At 38.0% G+C, this 21,460-nt stretch overlaps 2 protein-coding genes across 5 annotated transcripts in view; one reads left to right on the forward strand and one right to left on the reverse strand.

The window, feature by feature from the left end:
- The window catches only part of EIF5B (eukaryotic translation initiation factor 5B), a 72,416-nt gene extending 71,376 nt beyond the window's left edge, over window positions 1–1,040 (forward strand). The window contains exon 24 of the mRNA XM_069073006.1: window positions 267–1,040. Coding sequence (XP_068929107.1) covers window positions 267–374 — 108 coding nt within the window. The 3' untranslated portion in view covers window positions 375–1,040. The remainder of the gene's footprint in view (window positions 1–266) is intronic.
- Window positions 1,041–2,356: 1,316 nt separating this feature from the next.
- Window positions 2,357–21,460, reverse strand: part of REV1 (REV1 DNA directed polymerase) — a 110,965-nt gene continuing 91,861 nt past the window's right edge. For all 4 annotated transcript variants that reach the window (XM_069073003.1, XM_069073002.1, XM_069073005.1 and 1 more), the window contains 10 exons: window positions 18,242–18,414; window positions 9,710–9,812; window positions 7,909–8,074; window positions 6,620–6,822; window positions 5,725–5,958; window positions 4,871–4,991; window positions 4,206–4,423; window positions 3,938–4,091; window positions 3,495–3,597; window positions 2,357–2,763 (listed from right to left, as the gene is read on the reverse strand). In XM_069073003.1, coding sequence (XP_068929104.1) covers window positions 2,652–2,763; window positions 3,495–3,597; window positions 3,938–4,091; window positions 4,206–4,423; window positions 4,871–4,991; window positions 5,725–5,958; window positions 6,620–6,822; window positions 7,909–8,074; window positions 9,710–9,812; window positions 18,242–18,414 — 1,587 coding nt within the window. In that variant the 3' untranslated portion in view covers window positions 2,357–2,651. The remainder of the gene's footprint in view (window positions 2,764–3,494; window positions 3,598–3,937; window positions 4,092–4,205; window positions 4,424–4,870; window positions 4,992–5,724; window positions 5,959–6,619; window positions 6,823–7,908; window positions 8,075–9,709; window positions 9,813–18,241; window positions 18,415–21,460) is intronic.

The raw sequence follows: 21,460 nt of genomic DNA on the forward strand, positions 1-21,460 counted from the left end.
TGACACAGTCTTTTCCACATTTTTGCAGTGGCACATGGGTGATTGTGCCCCACACTCCAAAGTCGTTAGCCAGCAAAAATTACAGACTTGAACTAACGATCTCATTTATGTAGAATTTACAATATCAGTTTGTTTTGGCAATCAGGTGAGGACTGGTGGAAAATTAAAAATGTGCCATTTGGTTTTTTTACCTATTGACATTCCAGCCGTCAAGATGTAATTGGTTTTCTACATGCTTAACTTTTTGTATGCTGGGTGTATTACAGATCAGTCGACAGTCCATTGATGCATTGAAGGATTGGTTCAGAGATGAAATGCAGAAGAGTGACTGGCAACTTATTGTGGAGCTGAAGAAAGTATTTGAAATCATCTAATTTTTCCACAGTGGGCAGGAGAAGTAGTAAACTTACTATTCTGTTGTATTGTCACCAAGAAAACCAAGCAAAAAAAAAAAAGCAATTCAAACAATGTGTTGGACTTCGATGGACTTAGTTTGGACGGAAAAAATAGGTGGATAAAAATGTTTTCCATGAGAAACCAAGAAACTTACACTGGTTTGACAGTGGTCAATTTACATGTCCCCACAGTTCCAATGTGCCTGTTCACCTGCCCCACTACCTTTCTTTCCCTTCCCTTCTTTACTGGCTGCTGTTTAAAGTTTGCCCTATCCCAAATTTGAATTTTTATTACAGAACTAAAGCTCTTTCAATTTTATACTGATTAAATCAGTACTGCAGTATTTGATTAACCAAGCTTCTGCAGACTTTGTGATTCTTGGACTTTTTTGATGTAAGAAATACTTCTTTATTTATGCATATTCTTTCCTCGGTGATTTTCCAGCATTCTGCTTTGTGCCTATAGGAATTTTTTAAAATAGAAAATTAGGTAATATGATATTTCTGTATTTGCTTTGTGTGAAACGATGATGTAAAGCATAGCTGGCTGCCTTCTATTGCTTGTACAGCCCATGGAAGTCAACATAAACTGTAATCATTACAATACAGAGCCACAAATAAAGGGAATGGACATTGATCGTCAAATTCTGTTAGGCTTCAATGTTAGCACAGGTAATTCTTGCTTAAAAGTTGGCATTAGTTGTCTTCTCAGTGCAAGTGTCCTTCTAAGGACAAAGGCTTGTTAGATGACATTAGAGATACCTTGTATAAAATTAGCATCAGCAAGTTTCTTAAAACCTAGCAGCAGTCATTTTTATACAGAGATTTTCTTTAACATATTTTTCCTGTATCGTGCATTTTGTTTTTCAGAAATTAGAATATATTGTAGACATGTTCCCCCAGCAAGACAGACATAGGATCAGAGTGAGTTCAGACAGGAACTCTTATTTTTTCAACATGTGATTATCATTGATCCATTTTGGGGTCAGCCAGCACAAGTATCAGAGAAATAGAGTCCAAGTGCGTATTGGACGTTTGGACCCTGGAGATCCAATGACACTTCTGAACTACTGTTATATTAAACAGGCTGTTTGAAGCTGCTTTCTCTGAAGGTAGATGTTTTTTCCTAAATGAGGATGAGGATTGGAGTAATGGGGCTAATTTGTTTCTGTAGCACACGTGGAAGGCCACTCTGCTACTCCAGGCTGTCGTGATTTATGCTGAGACAGGTTGGATTCGGTGGGTGAGACACGGTTTTCTTATACTGTCAAGGGTGATGGATGCTTGAATACAATTATGCCACGAGTAAGCTCTTCATAGATTAGAGTCAAGAACAAAATCTCAAAAAAAGGGGGAAAACCCCTAATGTACCATTGTGTCTGAGTAACTGTTTTTGGCTTATAGGATGTTTCCGAATTGAGTTCTATGGATATTTATTTTTGCACATTGACAATCTGCTGCTTTGTAGATTTAATTTAAAAGGCTGAGGGAGGAAAGGAGAGTCAGGTTATATATACTGATCTCATGACATAAAACACATCTTGGCATCTGAGTTGTAAGCAGTTTTTTTTAATGGGCTGGGAACAAGTGAATTGGGGTGCAGAGACCCAGAAAGATACATGAAGGCCAGGTCACTTAATTCTGTTTGTTAGTATGTAATATGCCATACATAAATTAAATGACTGGCCACGAATCCAGTTTTTAACCACACATTAGGACAAAAGTCTGAAGAGATGCTCTCAATAAGCTTTCTCCGTGTTCAAGACTGGGGCACTGTCAGAATTAAAGGTAAAGTTTATTAAACCCTATTGTTTACTGTCCTTTAAGGCTGACAGTGTTTAAAGAGTCTCCCAAAACAGGACTTTCAAGGGAAATCTAAGCAGAGTTATGATGTGGAAGCTCCCTGGCCTAAGAGACAAAATGGGGTAGATATCTAAGGATTCACAAAATAAAAGGCAATACAAGATATACATACAGTTCTTTATTAAACAGCTGTAAACACTTCACTGTAAAAATCCATAAAACTTTATAAACAAACATTTTGTAAATAGAGTCTATGCTACAGTAAAAGAATTGACACAATTATTTACATGCAATACTGACAAATTTGGCACTTTTTGAAAAGAAATGTACAAAACACTTCTGTTTAAAAAGAAATTCAAAATTATAAAAACTCAGAGCATTTACTATCATGCACTTTGCAAATACCTCACAAGCACTTATGGCACAGCTAGCAGAGAGCTCCTTATTACAAGTTTAGGTAACTTTTAATGTGCTTCCATAAGTTTGCTGTAAAACCACCTGAACATTGTCAAGAATAAAGTCAAATGCCATGTTCCAAACTGATTCCACAGACTGCTGCATCAACCTGAAGTGAGGGGGCAGGGAATGGGAGGAAGCAAGAGGAAAACAGGTGTTAGTCCTCAAATATATACCCGGAAGGGTAAGAAGGTTAAATCGGCACAAAATAGTTGGATTAATTCTCAGAAATGCTGGAAAGCCTTTAAAAAGGGAGTGGTCTGAGAAAATCATTGGTCAATTCAGCAGCACTGCTGTTGGCAGCCTTTTATTGTAGGGGACACATATATGAGCAGAATACCTGTTTTGTGTTCTTTGGTACAAATATTTCCATTTTCACTACTATAAAATCCAGCAGGCAGCCTACTGTCGGAACCTTAACTTTTTTTTTGGTGAGCCCTTCTCACAATACTCCTTTTAAATGGGTAAGAAACACAGGTACATACTATTTTCAATGACATTTTTAAAAACTTAATCTGTTATGTAATTAGTTATAGTGGAGATATTTTGGAGTTTGTTACATAAGAAGTGTGTCAGAATGATTTAAAAAAATTGGATTCCTCCTGGTTTTAGGAGGTTCTGCTCTATAGTTTTATTGTCTGATTTCACAATTTAAAGCAATCATCAGACAGACATTTTTTATGAATTTTAAGATACCTGCATATTGTTTCTGACCAGAGCCTCGCCCCCAACAGGCTGGTTAGAACAAAGAACAAAAAACAAACCCAACAACCCAAAATTTTCCTTAGGACACCTGTGTCCTCTTATCCCAGCTAACAGTAGGTGGAAGGTGCTCGTTACCTTTTCATGTACTTTATAACCAGATCCAGTTTTTCTAGATCTTTTTCTTCTATTAGGTCAGTACAGTATTTTACAACTTGCAGGATGTCTTCCTCCATTGGATCTGTCAGGGATTAAAAAAAAGAAAAGTCAAGAGTCTTCTGACCTACCTGTAGACCACTGGAGTCAGGAGGACTTGAGTTGAAATAGGCCTCAGACACTTGACATTTCTTAGCCCTGTGACCCTGGGCCGATCACTTAACCCTGATTGCCTCAAACTCCCACCCCACCAACCATCAGGGTAATATTCCACAAAATAAAAATTCAGGGAATCCAATAAATCCATACTGATAATGTGATTCAGTTAGTAGTTACTTTGAATGAATAGGCAAAATACAGTTTTATATATAACATGAAACCGATGTCTTTAGAAAAAGGTATGAACAAACAAGTTCTAAGACTACCTGATATAGTGGTAATCCATTCTTTGAGCAAGGTCTTCACATCATTGAATTCAACAGCACCAGCTAGATTGGGTGCCGGTTGCCTAAAGGAGCCTGCCAGGTCCGATGGCAAAGAAGGGCCTGACCTAACTGAAGTTGATGAACTTGGCTCAACCTGTTGAAGAATTTAACGTGACATCAGCTACCAATTACAACGCAAAATCAAAGATTGCTTTGTCATCAGCAGGATGACCAAGAAGAAACGTAAAAGCTGCAGCACAAACCTTACCTGTGCGTTAGCAGAAGCTGCACCTTCTTGCTTCAGAAAGCCGTCCATCAGCTTCTGGGGGCTCCCAGTAGGTGTTACCAGTGTTTTGGCTGGGCTGCCGAGCAGCTTGTTGTTCAAAGCACTCTGGACCTTTTTCACAGGACTGGCTGTTTTTTTCCTGGTTTTCTTCTTATCTTTTACTACTGTTTGTTTTAGTTGTAATAAAGGATTCTTTGATACTGAAAAATGAACCGAAAAAAAAAAAAGGTCATAAAAAATAATAATTTACCAAGCAGTAAAAATCTACCTTCATTAATGCCCTACCTCCACATGACTCATTAAAAAAAGACTCCATTGGCCACAATGGAACAGAGAGGGTATTGCCATGTGCATGGCGGCAAGACCATGGGCCAAGACTCTTGATGGGCCATTTCAACATCCACAACTAGTTTCTGTTAAAGCAGAACAATTTTCATTTAAGCTACTCAGGAAATGTTCTTTGTTCCTCACATGTATCTGAGGGTATCTCTGCATACCTAGATGCTTCCTATACATGCATGTTAATCAGGGCTTTTCCATACAAGCTGGAGAAAATGGATGGGGATTGATTCTTAGATGTAGCAAAAGCACAATAAAAGTTTTTCCCCGTTACAGCTCTTGTCATTTGCTATCTTCCCAAAGCTCACCCAATGAGCTGGCTGCTTGCTGACATGTCGAGTTCTCTAATTGCTTTTGTCTTTGATCATAGGCAGCTTTCAGCTCCTCTTGCAGTTCAGCAGGAAGTGCAGCAAACACCTCAGGGTCCACCTATGGAAAAGGATGGTCAAGGTTATACACGAACATGAAAACCTTGTGTTTTATTTTTATGTATTTTAGCAGCAAGTCTGATTTCACTTTCTAGGACACCAAATCCAGGCATTACTGTACTTCCACCAATTCCTTCAATCAGTAGAAAAGATCAAGTACACAGAATTACAGAAGAAAACGAACAAAACAGCAGCATTCAATAGACCCAAAGCCCCCAGAACTCACTACTGAACACTTAATTGCTGGGAAAACTGGACAGCTTTGTGTTCAGATCAACTCAAAATGGATATATGACAAAAATAATGAAAATAACAACGAATTAGAAGAACAGGGAAGAAATTAACCGTGTGAATCTATAGATGAGAGTGCATGACTTTTAAAAATAAATCTTGCACAAGGCCAAGTTGGGGGGGGGGGAGAGGCAGTATGTAACAACCCTGTGGGAAAAAATGCTATAAATCAGTAACAGAGCAGCACACTGAACTAACAGATCAGCAATGATGACAATTGTTGGATGAAATGTGCAAAACAAAAGCCAGGAAACAGAGCAATAAAAGAAAAAAAAAACCTGGTACACGCCAAGTTACGAAACTCCTGGTTAAGATTCCTCCTAGTGATGACAGAGGGTCAGCTCTCACTAACTGGTTCCAAGGGATGACGTTTTAAGAAGTGATGAACAAAGTAGCAGCAAAGATCAAACACAAATACTTTTTATTTGGTTGGTTTGCCTTACCTGGGAAAATGCTGGTAGGGCTATGACATTGATTCCAGTGTCGCTATTTGATTCTTGGAGATCTGGTATTTGTAACAAAACCGTTCCAACTGGTTGTGGCAGAATTCCAGTGTTACAGCCATTTACCGGTTCCTTCTTTTTGTCACCATGCGTCTCTCCTGGCTGAATGGCACATATCTGCTCTACTTGTTGTCGAATATCAGCTGGAAGTGCTTCTAAGACAGACTGATCCAGCTACAAAACACCAATAATCCCAAGTGAGCTCTTCTGTTCGTCTTCCCAATCATTCAAACTAGCATTACAACTGAACAATTTTCCTGGTTCTAGAAGTAGCAAATGAGGCAGCATTAAACATTTCTTAAGCAGCTACCACAAGCCAGGCGCTGTGACTCAGAAACAGTGTGTAAGTCCCATTCTCTGGGAGACAGGCATGCAGGAGAGCTAAGTGCACCCCACTGCCATCAAAAGAAGTTACAGGCGTGCTCACACACAAAGAGGGCAGGTTCATGGATGAACACGTCTTCCCCAGTTTACCAAGTTAGATTGGGTTTGTAGTAAGTGATGTCACAACTCAGTTGCATTACTTCATGTTTTCAGCTGAGAAAAGGCTGTTTTAATGACACAGGATATTAACTGTCTGTAAACTTTGTAATTATAAATCTTTTTAAAATTAAGTAATAAGTTCACTGCCAACAACCAAGTTACTGAAGTAAAGACATGTGATTGCCATACTCAAGGAGAGAAAAGATAGACAGCATTAGCTGCCAGTGCTTATGGGAAAGCAGCAGCACCATTCCTCACCTTCATAGAAAGAGGGAAAGACAACTCTAAGATGGTGATCTTAGAACAGATTCTGGAGCCCATAAGTCAATTCTATTTGAAGCCAGAAACCTACCTGGGAAGGTGATGGCACTTCTATACTTAGGTTAAGTCTGGATTTCACACTAACAGGAGAATGGAGCCCATTCCATTTTACTGAAGGCTCAGTTTTACTAGCAACTGGACTGATACTAGATGCCAGATGTGTGGTACAAGAGGGTAGAAAAGTGCATGTTCGAGAGGCAGATGATATTTCAAGATCCATTGCGGCCACAAATACTAAAATTATAAAAATAGGAGAGTTGATTAAGGAATAAAGACTAAGCACAAATTTCTTTTAAAAATCTTACCCTTTGTTCTAGAAATTACACTACTAAATGCATACTCAAAGCAGGTCAATAAAAATCAGTCCCACATACACAAACAGCAGCCCTTTGTCTAATAGCTAAGAACTGGAAAAACACCCTTGGACTGGGGAGAGGCTGAACAAATTGTAGCACACAAATTTAAATACCAATACGCTGTAAGAAGCATGATGGGAAGACATGAAATGATGCAAAGTAAGCAGAAGTGGGAAAACAATATACATGATGACCATGTAAATGTTAAGAATATCAACAAAAAACCCTAAGACCAAAATGCCGTATGATCATAACCAAGCTTGGCTCCAAGGAGGTGTGAGAAGACGTCTGCTCCTTGCACAAAACACAGCATGTGACATTTGTTGGTTGGCGGGATTGTTTCCACTACTTCGTAGTTTTTTTCTTTGTTGTCACTGGGAGGTTTGGGGTGGAGTTGGAAATTGAGAAATGTAGCTGAGCAAAAATGTTACTTTCATGCCTCAGGATCAATTATTTTATGATTTTTATTTTAAAGATATTTTTATATGTAACAAACTTTAAATAAAAAGACAAAAAATTCCGAACAACTTTAATTTCATCTCTTCTACAGCACAGAATTTTTTCAAAATGGTTATTCTACTTCCAACTTAGAATGCAAGTTTTTTTGTGGTACAGAATTCCCCTTTACTCCAAAGTCCCTAATGAAGAAAAGGCTTCACGAAAGTTAATTACTTCAAACTCTCAGGACTGGTTTTGAGTCCACATATTGCTTGTCATTCTGCAGAAAATCCTTATGTTAATTAACCTCAATAAAATAAGACTAGGAAAAAGCAACTCTACCTCCAAAAACTCCAGTGTGTACCAAATTCAGGTTATTTTTAATCACTTGTCTCAGTTACCTCAGCAACTATCCTCGTCCTCCCCTTATGAGCTAGAATAATTTCCAGGTGAATTCATTTTACAAAGGGAAGCCAGTGCCATCATGAATTTTTAAAAAACCAAACAATTCTCATGATTTACTCACTTTCCTTATGCTCCTCTTCAGTAGATTTCTTAGATTTCTGTACTTGGAAAAGATCAATGACAGAATGTGATCCACCTGGCAAGCGGCTGGACTGCACGGATGGGCGGGCAGAGCATCCTGAAGAGGTTTTACCGATAGGAACCAACTGATTCACTTGAATTCCAACCTAAAGGCAGAATAAAGGCTTAAGTTTTGAAAGCCACAGTACAAAAATGCTACAGCTACAGTGCCAAAAATGTCAGATACTGAAATCATCTAAACAACTGTAAGAAACTTCTGAGAAACCACAGCCTGATTAATTATGCAAAACCTTTAGTTGATGCATTCCATTTTAAGGAAAAAAACAAATCACAAGAAATAAGCTTACACTAGATTTAAAGTTTCCATGAAATATCTTGGGATTCATGGGCATTTAGTCAAATTTCTAGCATCTACTCCTGCTGTGTTTAAAAAATTATTAACAAATTTAGAATGATTATGAAAAAGATGATACAAATGACAACGAAATTATGTTTAGGATGTTATACTTAACTACAGTGATAAAGAGATTTTGTAAACATTTTTCAAAGATAAAAGTTGAATCCATAAAGATTGTTCCAATTACCCTGAAAATTCCAATTCTTCTAACACTGCAATTAACTTCTAAACAAAAGTTACTTGCTTCCAATACTAAGACAAACAATAAAGGTGTTTTTCTAATACAAACCTCAGAAGGGGTGCAAGTATGAGGGCATGTAAGGCAGAGGACTGCAGGAAACTGATAAAGGTCTGAAAGGAGCTATTCCAATCCCCAAACCCCACCCTGGGCAGCAAGATGGCGCAATGGATAGTGCCAGGCCTGGAACCATGAAGACCCACTTTTATGAATTCAAATCTGGCCTCAGACGCTTAATTTCCAAATGAAAAAGTCAACTCATCACCCCTATATGTTAAACAAAAGCTAAATAAATGCCCACACCAAATTTTCATGCTTGCTTGTTCACACTCATACTGCTTGATTATAATATTATATAATGCCTTTTACAGAGTACCCTTCCCAGGGAAGACTAAGCTACATCGGAAGGTTAAAAGTGAGCAGAGAAAGCTCACTTATAAAACTTAGATCACTTAAAGGAATGTCTTATATGTCTCTCTGAAGGATTTAGGATTTAGTGGTGGAAGAGATCCTTAAGATAGGTTGCCTGGTGCAACCATTTTCTGGTTGAGGAAACTGAAACCCAGGGAAAATAAATTCAAATTAACAAGTATTTATTAAAAATCTCATTAAGTTTAAGAAAGAGTGCCTTTTTGGTTGGTGCTATGACTAGAGACAAAAAGTAAGTCTAAGTAGCAGAAATAAGCTCTGAATCCAGATCCTCACACACTACGCCATTATGTTTTTATCTTGTATCACTAACTTCAAAGGATAAGAACTGAAGAACACAGACCACACACACACACTTTCTGGTTTAACTTTAAAAGCAAGGTTTAATATGACTCCCAATTACTGTTGCTTTTTTAGGCACAATGATAAGCTAAATCCAGCACCTTTGAGAAATAAAGGCATTTGCTACCTTACATTAAATATATTCTTTACTTAATATCCTTTACCTGGGATAGGGCAGGATTTTTAGTCTCAGAAATTTTAAGTGTTTTCACATAATTTTAGCAGCATGAAGAGTGAGGAAAAACCAAGCCCAGGAATGTATGATGCACTTGATTAAATAAACACGTGTATTATCGTACTGATAATATAGATAAGTCAGATCTAAAAAGAGAAAACATTATAGAGTGAAGCCAGAAGCCTTAAAATCTTACTTACCCCTCTCATATCTGATATGTTCAATTTCATTGTATGAAACATATTTAATGTGGCTTTCCCAATTATTTTTGCACTATCCGTCGGCTGGTCAAGTGTGACAGTCCTATAATGAACAATTTTTTTTAAGAAAGGAAAATTGAAAGACTATATTATTATATATTTATTTGGTAGCGTAAGCCATGTTGTTTGTATTTTGCAGTAGTAAGAATCTTACCTAAGTAATTTACAAAGATAATGAATTACTGAATTTCAGTATAGTTCTCATAAGCAATGAATTTATGATGATAGGTGAGCAACTGGAAAGATTCTAGGAATCACAACATTAATGTTACATCTTATGACTCTAGTCTAAAAATGACTAACACTGAATGTGGTTTTGGTAAACTGGCTATTTTTTTTTTTTAAGCAATCGGGGTTAAGTAACTTGCTCAAGGTTACACGGCCAGTTATTTCTGGGTGTGGTGCTGAGTATCTGAGCCTGGATTCGATCCCCAGGTCATCCCGACGCTGGAGCTAGTGCTCTTACTCGCTGAGCCACCTGGCCACCCCTTGAACTGGCTATTCTTGATTTACAAAAAGTCAGATGGTGACACTGGGCTAATGTTGAGAAGAGATCTTTTACCATTTAATAGATTTGGCCAGACCTAGATATCGTGTATGTCATATAAACACTAACATTTTATTCACTGCTGACTATGAATGGAAATATATGCACAATATGGCAGTATGTCTAATAACTACTCGTCTATTTGAAGAAGCATGGGGTGGCTAGGTGGTACAGTGAATAGAGCACCGATCCTGGAGTCAGGAGGACCTAAGTTCAAATCCAGCCTCAAACACTTAACACACACACAAAAAAAACCTAGCCATGTGACCCTGAGCAAGTCACTTAACCCCAATTGCCCTCCAAAAAGGTAAAAAAAAAGATAGTAAACCACGAAACTCAGCCTTTTATGAACATTTAGAGGTACAATCAGAGGCCAAAAAGAAAACTTCTTAATTCTGTCCTTAAAATTTCCACTGCAATACTCTCCAATATGGAAATGCCACTGCATGCCATGGCTGCATCAGTGCATATAAAATATTTCTGCCATCTTTCACAGTATGGAATATAGTTAAGATACTATCAATCCTAAGTCTTAATCTCTACCTTCCTGGATATTAAAGACCTCTAGCTGAATATAGAGATCCACTAGAGAACACATTACTAAAATTTTCTCTGTTATGTCTCAAACTTAAGTTCAAAAGATCACAGCCGGAGTACAGATGATTTGCCCATGAGTAAGCAGCAGATGTGGGGAATCAGTTCACTAATACTATCACTCTGACTCCCCTGTAGTAATGAGTCTTCTTAGGATAGGTTGGATGAATAGGAGTTACTCTTTTGTACTCCGTAGGCATATTGTATAGATCAAAAACCAACTCCATAGGAGCTACTTTAAACAAAGTGCCATATCTTGATATGCAAATTCAAAGAGTTAATGATATAACATAAGTGTAGAGAGACGCAGAAAGAGCAGTGAGGAAGTTATGACTGCAGGATACCACCCAGAGGTGGGATATCCTCATTTGCCCACTAGCCCCCCAAATCTTCTTTTCTCCAGAGAGAACTCCATCCCTTCCTAATACAGCTTTGTTCTGAGTTCTCTTACCACCCTGACGGGTTTCTTTCACATCCTCTGCACCCTGTCACATCTTTCCTAAAACATGGCGCCCAGAAATAAGCACAACAGTCCAGGAATTCATGGTTTTGGCTGCCATGTCACAATGCAGCCCGGGTGTGCTTGTCCTTCACTAAAGGGCTTAGGGCATTTGGAATGCTACTTGTCTAGCCCTGCCTCCTTTTACTAAAGAAGTTGATTTTTTGAAATGAAAAGCAGAATGTTCCATTTACATGAAATTCCATTTTATTAGCCTGGACCAAACCCTTTCCGATCTAAATCTCAATCTCTAATAAATAACAAAACAAAAATAAAGGATTCACAATAATGTCTTCACTGCCCATTATCATTTCAACCATCACTTCTCCCATAGTGAACATATTTGATCAATTAAATCAACTTATTTTTGAGGCTCTCGCTACTTGTCAGGCACCAAACATCTGCAAGACTTTGTGTTCCAGTCTGTCCCGATTATTCTTACCCTTTCTTTGTGTACTGAAGTCTTGGCTCTCTTCTTGTATAAAGTCTCTGATGAATTACTGATCCTTATGCTGATCCTGACCCAGCTGTTTTTTCCCTTTCCTGTCCATGTTCTTTTTAAGTTTTTAAGTATGTAAGAGATTCATAAGAATCTCAGAAAAAATAATTTTAATCACTCTAAGTAAATACACTCCATTCCTGGACCACAACTTATTGTGCCTCTAGGTCAAGCCACAGTTCAGAAGTTTAGACCCTATTTATTCTTAGGTATGATCTTCCTTAGTTCTCTTCTTTTCTAGACCAAGATTTAAAAATCTGAAATGTGGGTATATGCTCCTAGGATGCTACGGGAAACAGAAAAGTATCATGTCCACTAGATTCATAGCAACATTGTCTGTGTTAACGAAGACTGGAATGAAAGCATATTCACAGACTGGGGGACGGCTAAGCAAACCAGAGTATCAATGTGATGGAAGATGACTGCGTTAGAAGACAAGAATGGTGAATATGGTGAATGCAGAGAAGCAAGTAGAAGGTGCAGGCGGAAGCAGAACCAGGAAAATGCCATTCCATCTGTCTCCTGAATTATAATTATAATTATGAATATAATAAATTATAATGAAGGATCCATCATGGCCACAGAAAGAGAAGAGGCATTTAGCAACTCTCCTTTCAAGGGAAAGGTGGAGGACTTGGGCCAATGCTGCACATGCTTTTGATCCCTCTAACAAATCCTTTCCCATCTTTGTCACAAGGGAAGTCTCACTCAGTAGGGAAGGTGGAGATAAGGTAAAAAACAAAAGGTAACAGAACAATACAAATAAAAAGCAGTCCTCACACAGGGCAGTGTTGTGTTTTTGGGGGAAAAATACTGTAAAATAGAGGTTTAAATTCTTGATTAAGGACCTGAATTCTTAACTTTAAATGATATTTATACTGATTAATTCTACCACGCATATAGAATGAAACTTTGCAAACTGTAATATTTTACTGTCATTATTGAGAACAAAATTCTCTAAAACATATATGTAAATCAAACAAGGCAGCTGAGAAAATCACATTATATTATTTATCAATATCATAGTATGTATAAAAGTTCTTTCACCATAATTCCTACCTTTTTAAACTATAAAAAATAGGTTAAAAAAACACTTTCATCAGATTTCAGAAGGAATTGCATATCCTTTGATCTAGTGCTACCATCATCATGAAGCCTATACCTCAAAGAGATCAAAAAAAGGGGGAAAGGGTGTAAATATAATTATGACAACTCTTTTGATAGAAGCAAGAAATGGAAACTAAGCAGGTGCTCCATCAATTGTGGAAGTCAAACGAGTTACAGAAGAGAAACCTAAGAGAGTACTTTGTACTCTAAGAATATTTCAGAGAAACCTGAAAACTTGTGTGAAGTTACATAGAGTGAAATGAGCAGAACCAGACAATAATTTATACTATGTCATCAACGCTGTAAAAATAATACATTTCAAAAACTTTCAGAACTTTGATCAACATAATGATTAACCATGATTAGTATCAATAAGGAAGAACATCTACTTATCTCCTCACACAGAAGGGAAAATGATTTATATGAACTTTGGAAGATCAACCCATGAATGTTCCACTTATTTGTGATTTATAGTTATTTGTTACAAGGGTTTGGTTCCCCCCCCCCTCCTCCCAGTTCTACCCTGAGGGTGGGGTGGAGTGGGGGTGGGGAAGGAATACAGAGGGGTGGTCTTGATACAATTTGGGGGTAAAGTAGGGGGTGATTTTTTAGGCTAATGGTACTTTATTTTTACTTTTTTTTTTAGTATTTTATTTTTCCCTAGTTACAAAACAATTTTTAACTTTTGTTTTTAAAACTGAGTTCCAAATTCTTTCCTTTCTTCCCTCCTCACTCTACTCCCCCCATTGAGAAGGCAAGCAATTCAATACAGATGAAGTCTTTCAGCGTGGTCTTGGATCAGTCTATTCCTGAGATCCCAATATTGCTGCTGCTTTGTACACAGCACATTTCCACTCTGCATCAGCCCATCCAAGGCTTTCCATGTTTTTTCTGAGTGTCCCACTTGTCATTTCTCACAGTCCAATAGTATTCCATCACAACTTGTTGAGTCATTCCCCACCTGACAGCAGCTCCTCAATGTGCACACACCAGCTCCTCGTCCTTTGTGGGTTTTCTCTCTTTTGGGATGCAGCCCCAGTGAAGGTATTGCTAGGTCAACAAGTGTGCTTGGCTTTATAGGCTTTGGGCAGTTTCAAAAGCTCTGCAGAATGTTTGCATCAGTTCAGAACTCCAGTGGGCTGTGTTCTTCTCTCACTCTGGGGCAACAGATCTCTTTTAAAAGGTGACCTTCCAAGCTATCCTGGGCTGGATACTTGTTTCACTCTGTCTTTTTTGTAAGGCCTGCTGCTCTAGAATTTGTTTAGATTCGTTTTTTAAAGGTATGTGGAGGGGTTTGGGGGAGAGCTCGGGTGAGTCCCTGCCTTTACTCTGCCATCTTTGTTCTGTCTCCCTATTTTTACCACTACTTTTATTTTTTAAAAATGTTTAGTGATGTGTTAAACATTACATTGATTTCTGAATCAATGAATTTTTAATTATTTTTCTGTCTCTACCCAGTAAGCTTTTAATTTAAAAAGATACAAGAAAAAAATTCAGTAATACAAATCAACATATTGACTTTGTCTGATAGTATATGTAATATTCCGTCCTTATAGTAACCCCAAGTCCATAATTAAACAGGTGACTTTTTCCAACTATTCTCTTGGTTAATTAGACCTACCCAACATTTACTTTCATTTTACTGTTCAGAGACAAGAGATCCAGAGCTGGAAGGGATCTCAGAAGTCATCTAGTCCAACTGTCATTGTATAGAGAAAGCAATTGAGGCAGAGGAGATAAATGACTTAACCAAGGTCACACAGATGCTAAGTGTCAAAAGTGGGTTTTGAATTCATGTCTTCTGACCCCAGAGTCAAAGCTCTTTCCACACACGACACCACACCATCTTCCCAGTATCCACTGTTTACCTTGCTAGTCATTGTGTTTTTTTCTTGGTTCTGCTGACTATACTGTTCAGAGCTTGTCTTCCTGTGTTTCTCCGTATTCTTCAAATTCACTTTTTTAAGAGCCCAGTAGTATTTTATTACAATCACATAATATGATTTCTTTAACTGTTTCTTAATCAACAAGCATATATTTCTCCCCTCACCCCCAATTCTTTGATACCATAAAAACTATTGCTATTACTATTTTGGTATATATGAGACCTTTCATTCCTTTTTTTGACCTTCCTGGGGCTCGGCAGGGAGACCTCTGGGACACAGAGGAGGAGAGCTTCAGGCAATTTCTGAACATACTTTCTAACGGCTTCCTATAGCTGTTGGACCAGTTTAAAACTTCACCCACCAGTGGTGCTGTCTCAGTGTTATGTTTACTGTTTACAATGCTATCTTTCTGTAAGATTTCCAGCACTAAATACTCTAATCTCATCATCTTTGCCAATTTCCTGAATGGGAGGTAAAACCTCAGAGTTTTTTGATTAGCATTTTTATTATAACTAATTTGCAACATTCTTTCATATGGTTATTTTTATTCATTTCTTTTAGCTTATTGATACACTAGGGAATGGCTCCTGATTTTATATATTTGTGTTAACTTCTTTTTTTTTTTTAATTTTTTTAAGCAATCGGGGTTAAGTAACTTGCTCAAGGTTACATGGCCAGGTGTTTCTGGGTGGGTGCTGAGTATCTGAGCCCGGGATTCAATCCAGGTCATCCCAACACTGGAGCCGGTGCTCTTACTCGCTGAGCCACCTGGCCACCCCTAAGCAATTGGGGTCAAGTAACTTGCTCAAGGTTACATGGCCAGGTGTTTCTGGGTGGGTGCTAAGTGTCTGAGCCCGGGATTCGATCTCCAGGTCTTTCTGACACTGGAGCCGGTGCTCTTACTCACTGTGCTACCTGGCCGCCCCTGTGTTAACTTCTTAAATACACTATCAGACCCTTATTGAAGAGATATTTGTGCAAATATTTTTTTTTTCCCTTCAATCAACAGTTCCCCTTATTATTCTGAGGGCACTGATTTTTTTGTTCATCCAAGTTTTCAATTCAGATAAGTTGGATATATTTTGCCCTTTGGACATCTACCGTCCCTTGTTTGGTTAAGAATTCTCACCCTGATCGCAATTCTAAAAAGTACCTGGTTATGTTCTCTTCTGACTTTTTCTTTGGTATCACTTTTTATATTTGGGTTTAGAGATTTGCCTTGAATTTATTGTGGTTCCAAACCTAATTTCTATCAAAGTGTGTTCCTAGCAGTCCTTGTTAAGTAGAGACTTACTTTAGATTCTTGGGTTTTCTTGAGCAGCAGGTTATTTAACTGGACTGTTCTTATTTATCCAGGCTGTTCAGCTGATCAATTTTTAGTTACTCACCACCGAAAGTTTTGATGGGTGAGTGCTTTATTTAAAATTTGCAATATAGAATACCATTCTCTACTCCTTTGTACCTTCTTCATTATTTCCTTGAGATTGAAGAACCAAACCTTTCAAATGAATTCATCTGGTCTCTATATAAGTAGCCCTTGGTAGCTCAATGACTATGACTCCCAATTACCTTAATTAAGATAGTATCATGATTTTTATGTTAATAGTGTGGTTCAAGCAATGACGATCAGTGTCTGTGCAGTTATGGCTCAATGTTCTTTCTTTAAAGAATGTCTTGTGACTTTATATATAGGTGTCAAGATTTACACATAAACATAGGCATTTATATGTGCATCTTCTGTGTGTAGACGGACTCCCAGATATTTATGAATGTTGTAGTTATTCTGAATGGTATTTCTCTATTACTTTTCCTTGTTTTTGTTACTTTTGTGAAACAAGTTTTTGGATTTAGTTTGCATTTTATTGTATTTATTTCTATTTTGTTGAAGCTATTAATTGTCTCTATCAGTTTCCTTATGATTCTCTGGGATTTTTCTAAGTAAACTATCATCTTATCTATGAAAGGTAATTTTTTACCCTTAAAGCTCATGATTTTTAGTTTGGTTTTTTTTTTATTACTAGGACTAGTCATTTTGAGAGTTACATTAATAATGATGGGGGGAGGCACCCTCATTTTATGTGTGTATTTACCAAGAAAGCATCTAGTCTTTTCCCACACTAAAACACTACTTTATTGTTTCAAAATTCATGAATTTTTTCAAATGAAAGATGGCTTTAACATAACTACTTTTTTGCCTTTGTGTAGAATAAATGTGCTTCTCCAAAATTTTTCTGAATTGATTTAATCATGTAAATTTAAATTTTTTTTTAAAGCAATTGGGATTAAGTAACTTGCTTAAGTGTTTCTGGGTGGGTGCTAAGTGTCTGAGCCCGGATTCGATCCCAGGTCATCCCGACACTGGGGCCAGTGCTCTTACTCGCTGTGCTACCTGGCCGCCCCTAATTATTTTAAATATATTGTATGTCTCATTTTGGAAAGTTTAGTTTTTGTTATCATTTCTACGGTCTTTTTTGTTTTCCAACTTATTCATCTTACTAATTGTTGAGATTTCCTCTTTTTTTCCTTATTCTGAATTGATATGTTGTTGTTTAATATTTAATACAATCAAAGCTCTAGCTTGAAAGAGGGCAAGACAAGCAATGTGCACAAGGGTTCATAAAATTCAAATTCTCTGCCACAAGTCCTACGGACTGCCTCATTGGAATAGACATTACAAAACGTCTTCCTTTTTACTAGCTTTCTCCTTGAGTTTCTATAATCAAGGGAGCGTCGTACAAAATGCTTATCACCTTGTTCCAAATAATCTTCAAACTCTTCTTCTGAAAAGACCTAAAATTCACCATCAACACATGCAGATCAATCATCTCACTAAGCTGTCATGTAGGACAGTCCCTTGGTTTCCTGCTGGTTTTCTCCTTTTCTTCTCTGCTAATGAGCTTAAGGAGCTCTAAGGAGAGACTGGAGCTGAGCTGGATCCTGGAAGAAACCTGGGCAGAACAGACCAGAAAGCCAGCTGACTGACGACGTGTGCAGCACATCAGGCATTGCTTGTAAAGCGGCAGGTAAGCCAGCAACAAGACACACTCACTTTTTCTTTTTTGTGGACTTTGAGAAAGCTTCATGGGGGCGGCTGGTGGCGCGGTGAGTAAAGCCCTGGCCCCAGAATCAGGAGGACCCGAGTTCGGTTCCGGTCTCAGGCACTTAACACCCACACAAAGAAACAAGCCGTGTGACCTTGGGTAGGTTACTTAACCCCAACTGCCCTCCAAGAGGCAAAAAAAAAAGCTTCCCGAATCCTCTCTTCACTATTTACTATCAGCATTTACAATGTTTTAAAATCATTGTATGAACTCTTTTTTTTTTTTTTAAAGAGACCTACCTGGCAACATTGTCACAAATTCCATGGCCGCCAAACTTGGCTGTTTCTACTGGAGCCCCCGCCTTTCGGACCATGACCTTCAGAGTTAATCGTTTCCCCTTCATGCCGGCAGCTTCGAGTCTTCGCTGAATCTCTTCTGAAAGACTGAGAAGAAAAGCTTCTGCTTCCTTTGGCTAAGGAAAAACAAAACAAAATCCTCAGGTACAAATGCCAGATTTCAATTGTCTGACATAAAATTTTTGAGGCTTTATATAATGAAGATATATATTTATCACAATTAAAATGTGTGTGTGTGTGTTTCTGTGTGTACACACCTTCACAACTGACTAAAAAGGAAAACTTACTCACAGGGAAGGTTTTTTCTTCCATTTGCTGCTGTTAGAGGTTTGCTCATTTATGGCAGGTCACTTTCAACTACCTACAATTACCACTTGACAATTGTCACTGCCATCATGTAAATAAAACGTGAAGTCCCGGATTGACAAATTCACTCGTTCACCCATTTTACATCCCCGAGTGTTGCTAAAACATCTCTCCTCATTTCGGGAAAGCGTCCGCACGGATTCACCTGCTGCTAGGGCTGGGCAGGAGCCCAAGAGCTGAGCTTACTTACCTCCTCTCTCCCGCCACGACGAGGGGGTTCTGAGGATGGGGTGTGACGTGAGGCTTCCGCTCACCAGACTTCAGGTGCACAAAGAACTCACAGGACGTGAGGCACTTTCACATCCAAAGACACATCCCAGAACCCTACGTTACTCTTTAAACTCCTTATGCCACTCTTGTTGTCTTGGTCAGTCATGTCGGATGCTTCCTGACCCCATGGGGGGTTTCTCCACAGACACTGGGGTTGTCTGCCACTTTGTTCTCTAACTCACTTTACAAATGAGGAAATTGAAAACAAAGATCAAGTGACTTGCCCAGGGTCACATAGCTATTAAGTGTCTGAGGTTGGATTTGAACTTGTGGCCCAACACTCTATCCACTGCACCACCTAACTGCTCTATTTAGGCCAGTGATTCCTCACTAGCAGAGATAAGTTGGAGGGGTAGCTATAATTTCTTATTTCTACACAGACAGTGCAGTGTTCTGAATCACTGGTCTTGGAATCAAAAGACTTGGATTGAATTCTAGATCTGTTAAAGAAAGACTTTGGGCAAATCACTTACTGTTTTTGAGTTTCACTTTGTTTATTTGAAAAGGAAGGATAGCATTTATACTACAGCCCGCTTAGACTTGCTATGAGGGAAATGCTTTGTAAATATTACAGCACTATACGTTACAGTTACTTACATGGACAGCCAATCCCTCCCTTGGTCCCTATGAAGGCAGAGACCATGTGTCATCTAGACTTTATATTACTCTGCACACAGCTGCTGATAAAAGTTTGTTGAACTTAATAAAAATGCAAGCTTTTAAAATTACAAGCATATGTAGATCTTTTTTAAATATTTTTTAAAAATCCTACTTTTTTCATAAAAGTAGGGATTCTCAGGAGCACTGTGCACTGATTTTCTGAGAAGATAGTTATCAGAGACTGAAGCTGAATTATTTCTACAGAGATGCTTAGTGGAAAGAAGGAAAATGGGCATTTTAAACAAAAATTTTGAACTGATGTCTCAAAATATTAGCAAAATCTTATTTCTTAGTTACATACTATAACTGTATGTATATACATGGTATATATACATGTAATTTAAGAAAACTGTGGGTTAGAAATCAGACTATTGCTCTGGTTCTACAAGCTTGAATGATGGACTATTACTGTTTTTTAATCTGAATTTTATTTTTACTTCCCAATTATCTCTTCCCTTTTTCCTACCCCTTTAGAAAACAAGAAAAAAAATGAAACCATCACCAATATGTATTGTTACAAAAAATAAATTCCCGCACTAGCCATGTCCAAGAAGAGCAAGGAGAACATATGCTTCAGTCTGCATTTTAAGCTGATTTCTTCTGGTGTAGGCGGGCAGCATATCTCATCATGAATCCTGTGGAACTGTGGCAGGTCGTGATGTGTGATCAGAGCTCCGGAGTCTGTCCAAGCTGATTAGGTATGTCATGCTGCCTTTACTGTATAATTGTTCTCCCTGCTTAGCTCAGCTCACTTCACTCTGCACTGGTTCATACTTCATTATGTCTTCCAGCACAATAATATTCCATCATGTCCTTATACCATAACTTTATTCGAGCATTCTACAAATGATGAGTATCCCTTTACTTTCCAATTCTTTGCCACCACAAAAAGAGCTTTTTGTACATATGTTCTTTCTTTGGTCTTGTTGGAATACAGACCTAGTAGTCATAGTGCGGGCTTAAAGGGTATCTACAGTTTGTACTTGGTACTGGCTAAGAAACAGAGGGGCAGATCAGTGGAACAGGTTAGATACACAAGACACAGTAGTCAATGATTATAGCAATCTACTGTTTAATAAACCAAATACCCCAGCTTCTAGGATAAGAATTCACTATTCGACAAAAATGCTGGGAAAACTGGAAAACAGTATGGCAGAAACTGGGCATAGGCCAACGTCTGACACCGTATACCAAAATAAAGTCCAGGTACACTATTTAGATATAATGGTTGATACTATAAACGCATCAGGGGAGCAAGGAATAATTTTATGTCAGATATATGGAGAATGGAGGAATTTATGACCAGACAAGAGATAGAGAACATTATGAAATGCAAAATACATAATTTTATTTAATTAAATTTAAAAGTTTTTGCACAAAGTCAATGCAACCAAAATAGGAGGAAAGCAGAAAACTGTGAAAGAATTTTTATAACTAGTGTCTCCGATAAAGGCCTCATTTCTAAAATATACAGAGAACTGAGTCAAATTTATAAGAATACAAGTCATTCCCCAATTGATAAATGGTCAAAGGATATGAAAAGGCAGATTTCTGAGGAAGAAATTAGAATTATCTATAGTCATATGAAAAAATGCTCTAAATAGCTATTGATTAGAGAGATGCAAATCAAAACAACTTTGAAGTACCACATCACACCTATCTGATTGGCTAACATGACAAAACAGGAAAAAGATAAATGTTGGAGATGTGGGGAAGTTGGAACACTAACTCATTGTTGATGGAGTTGTAAGCTGATCCAATCATTCTGGAGAACAATTTGGAACTATGCTCAAAGTGCTATAAAAATGTGCATAACCTTTCTTCCAGCAATACCACTTCTATGGGTGCATCCCAAAGAGATCATAC

Source organism: Petaurus breviceps, unplaced genomic scaffold (genome assembly GCF_028583685.1).
Source record: "Petaurus breviceps papuanus isolate PSGF00001 unplaced genomic scaffold, PetGlider_PUasm1.0 90849, whole genome shotgun sequence".
In the NCBI taxonomy this organism is placed as follows: Eukaryota; Metazoa; Chordata; class Mammalia; order Diprotodontia; family Petauridae; genus Petaurus; species Petaurus breviceps.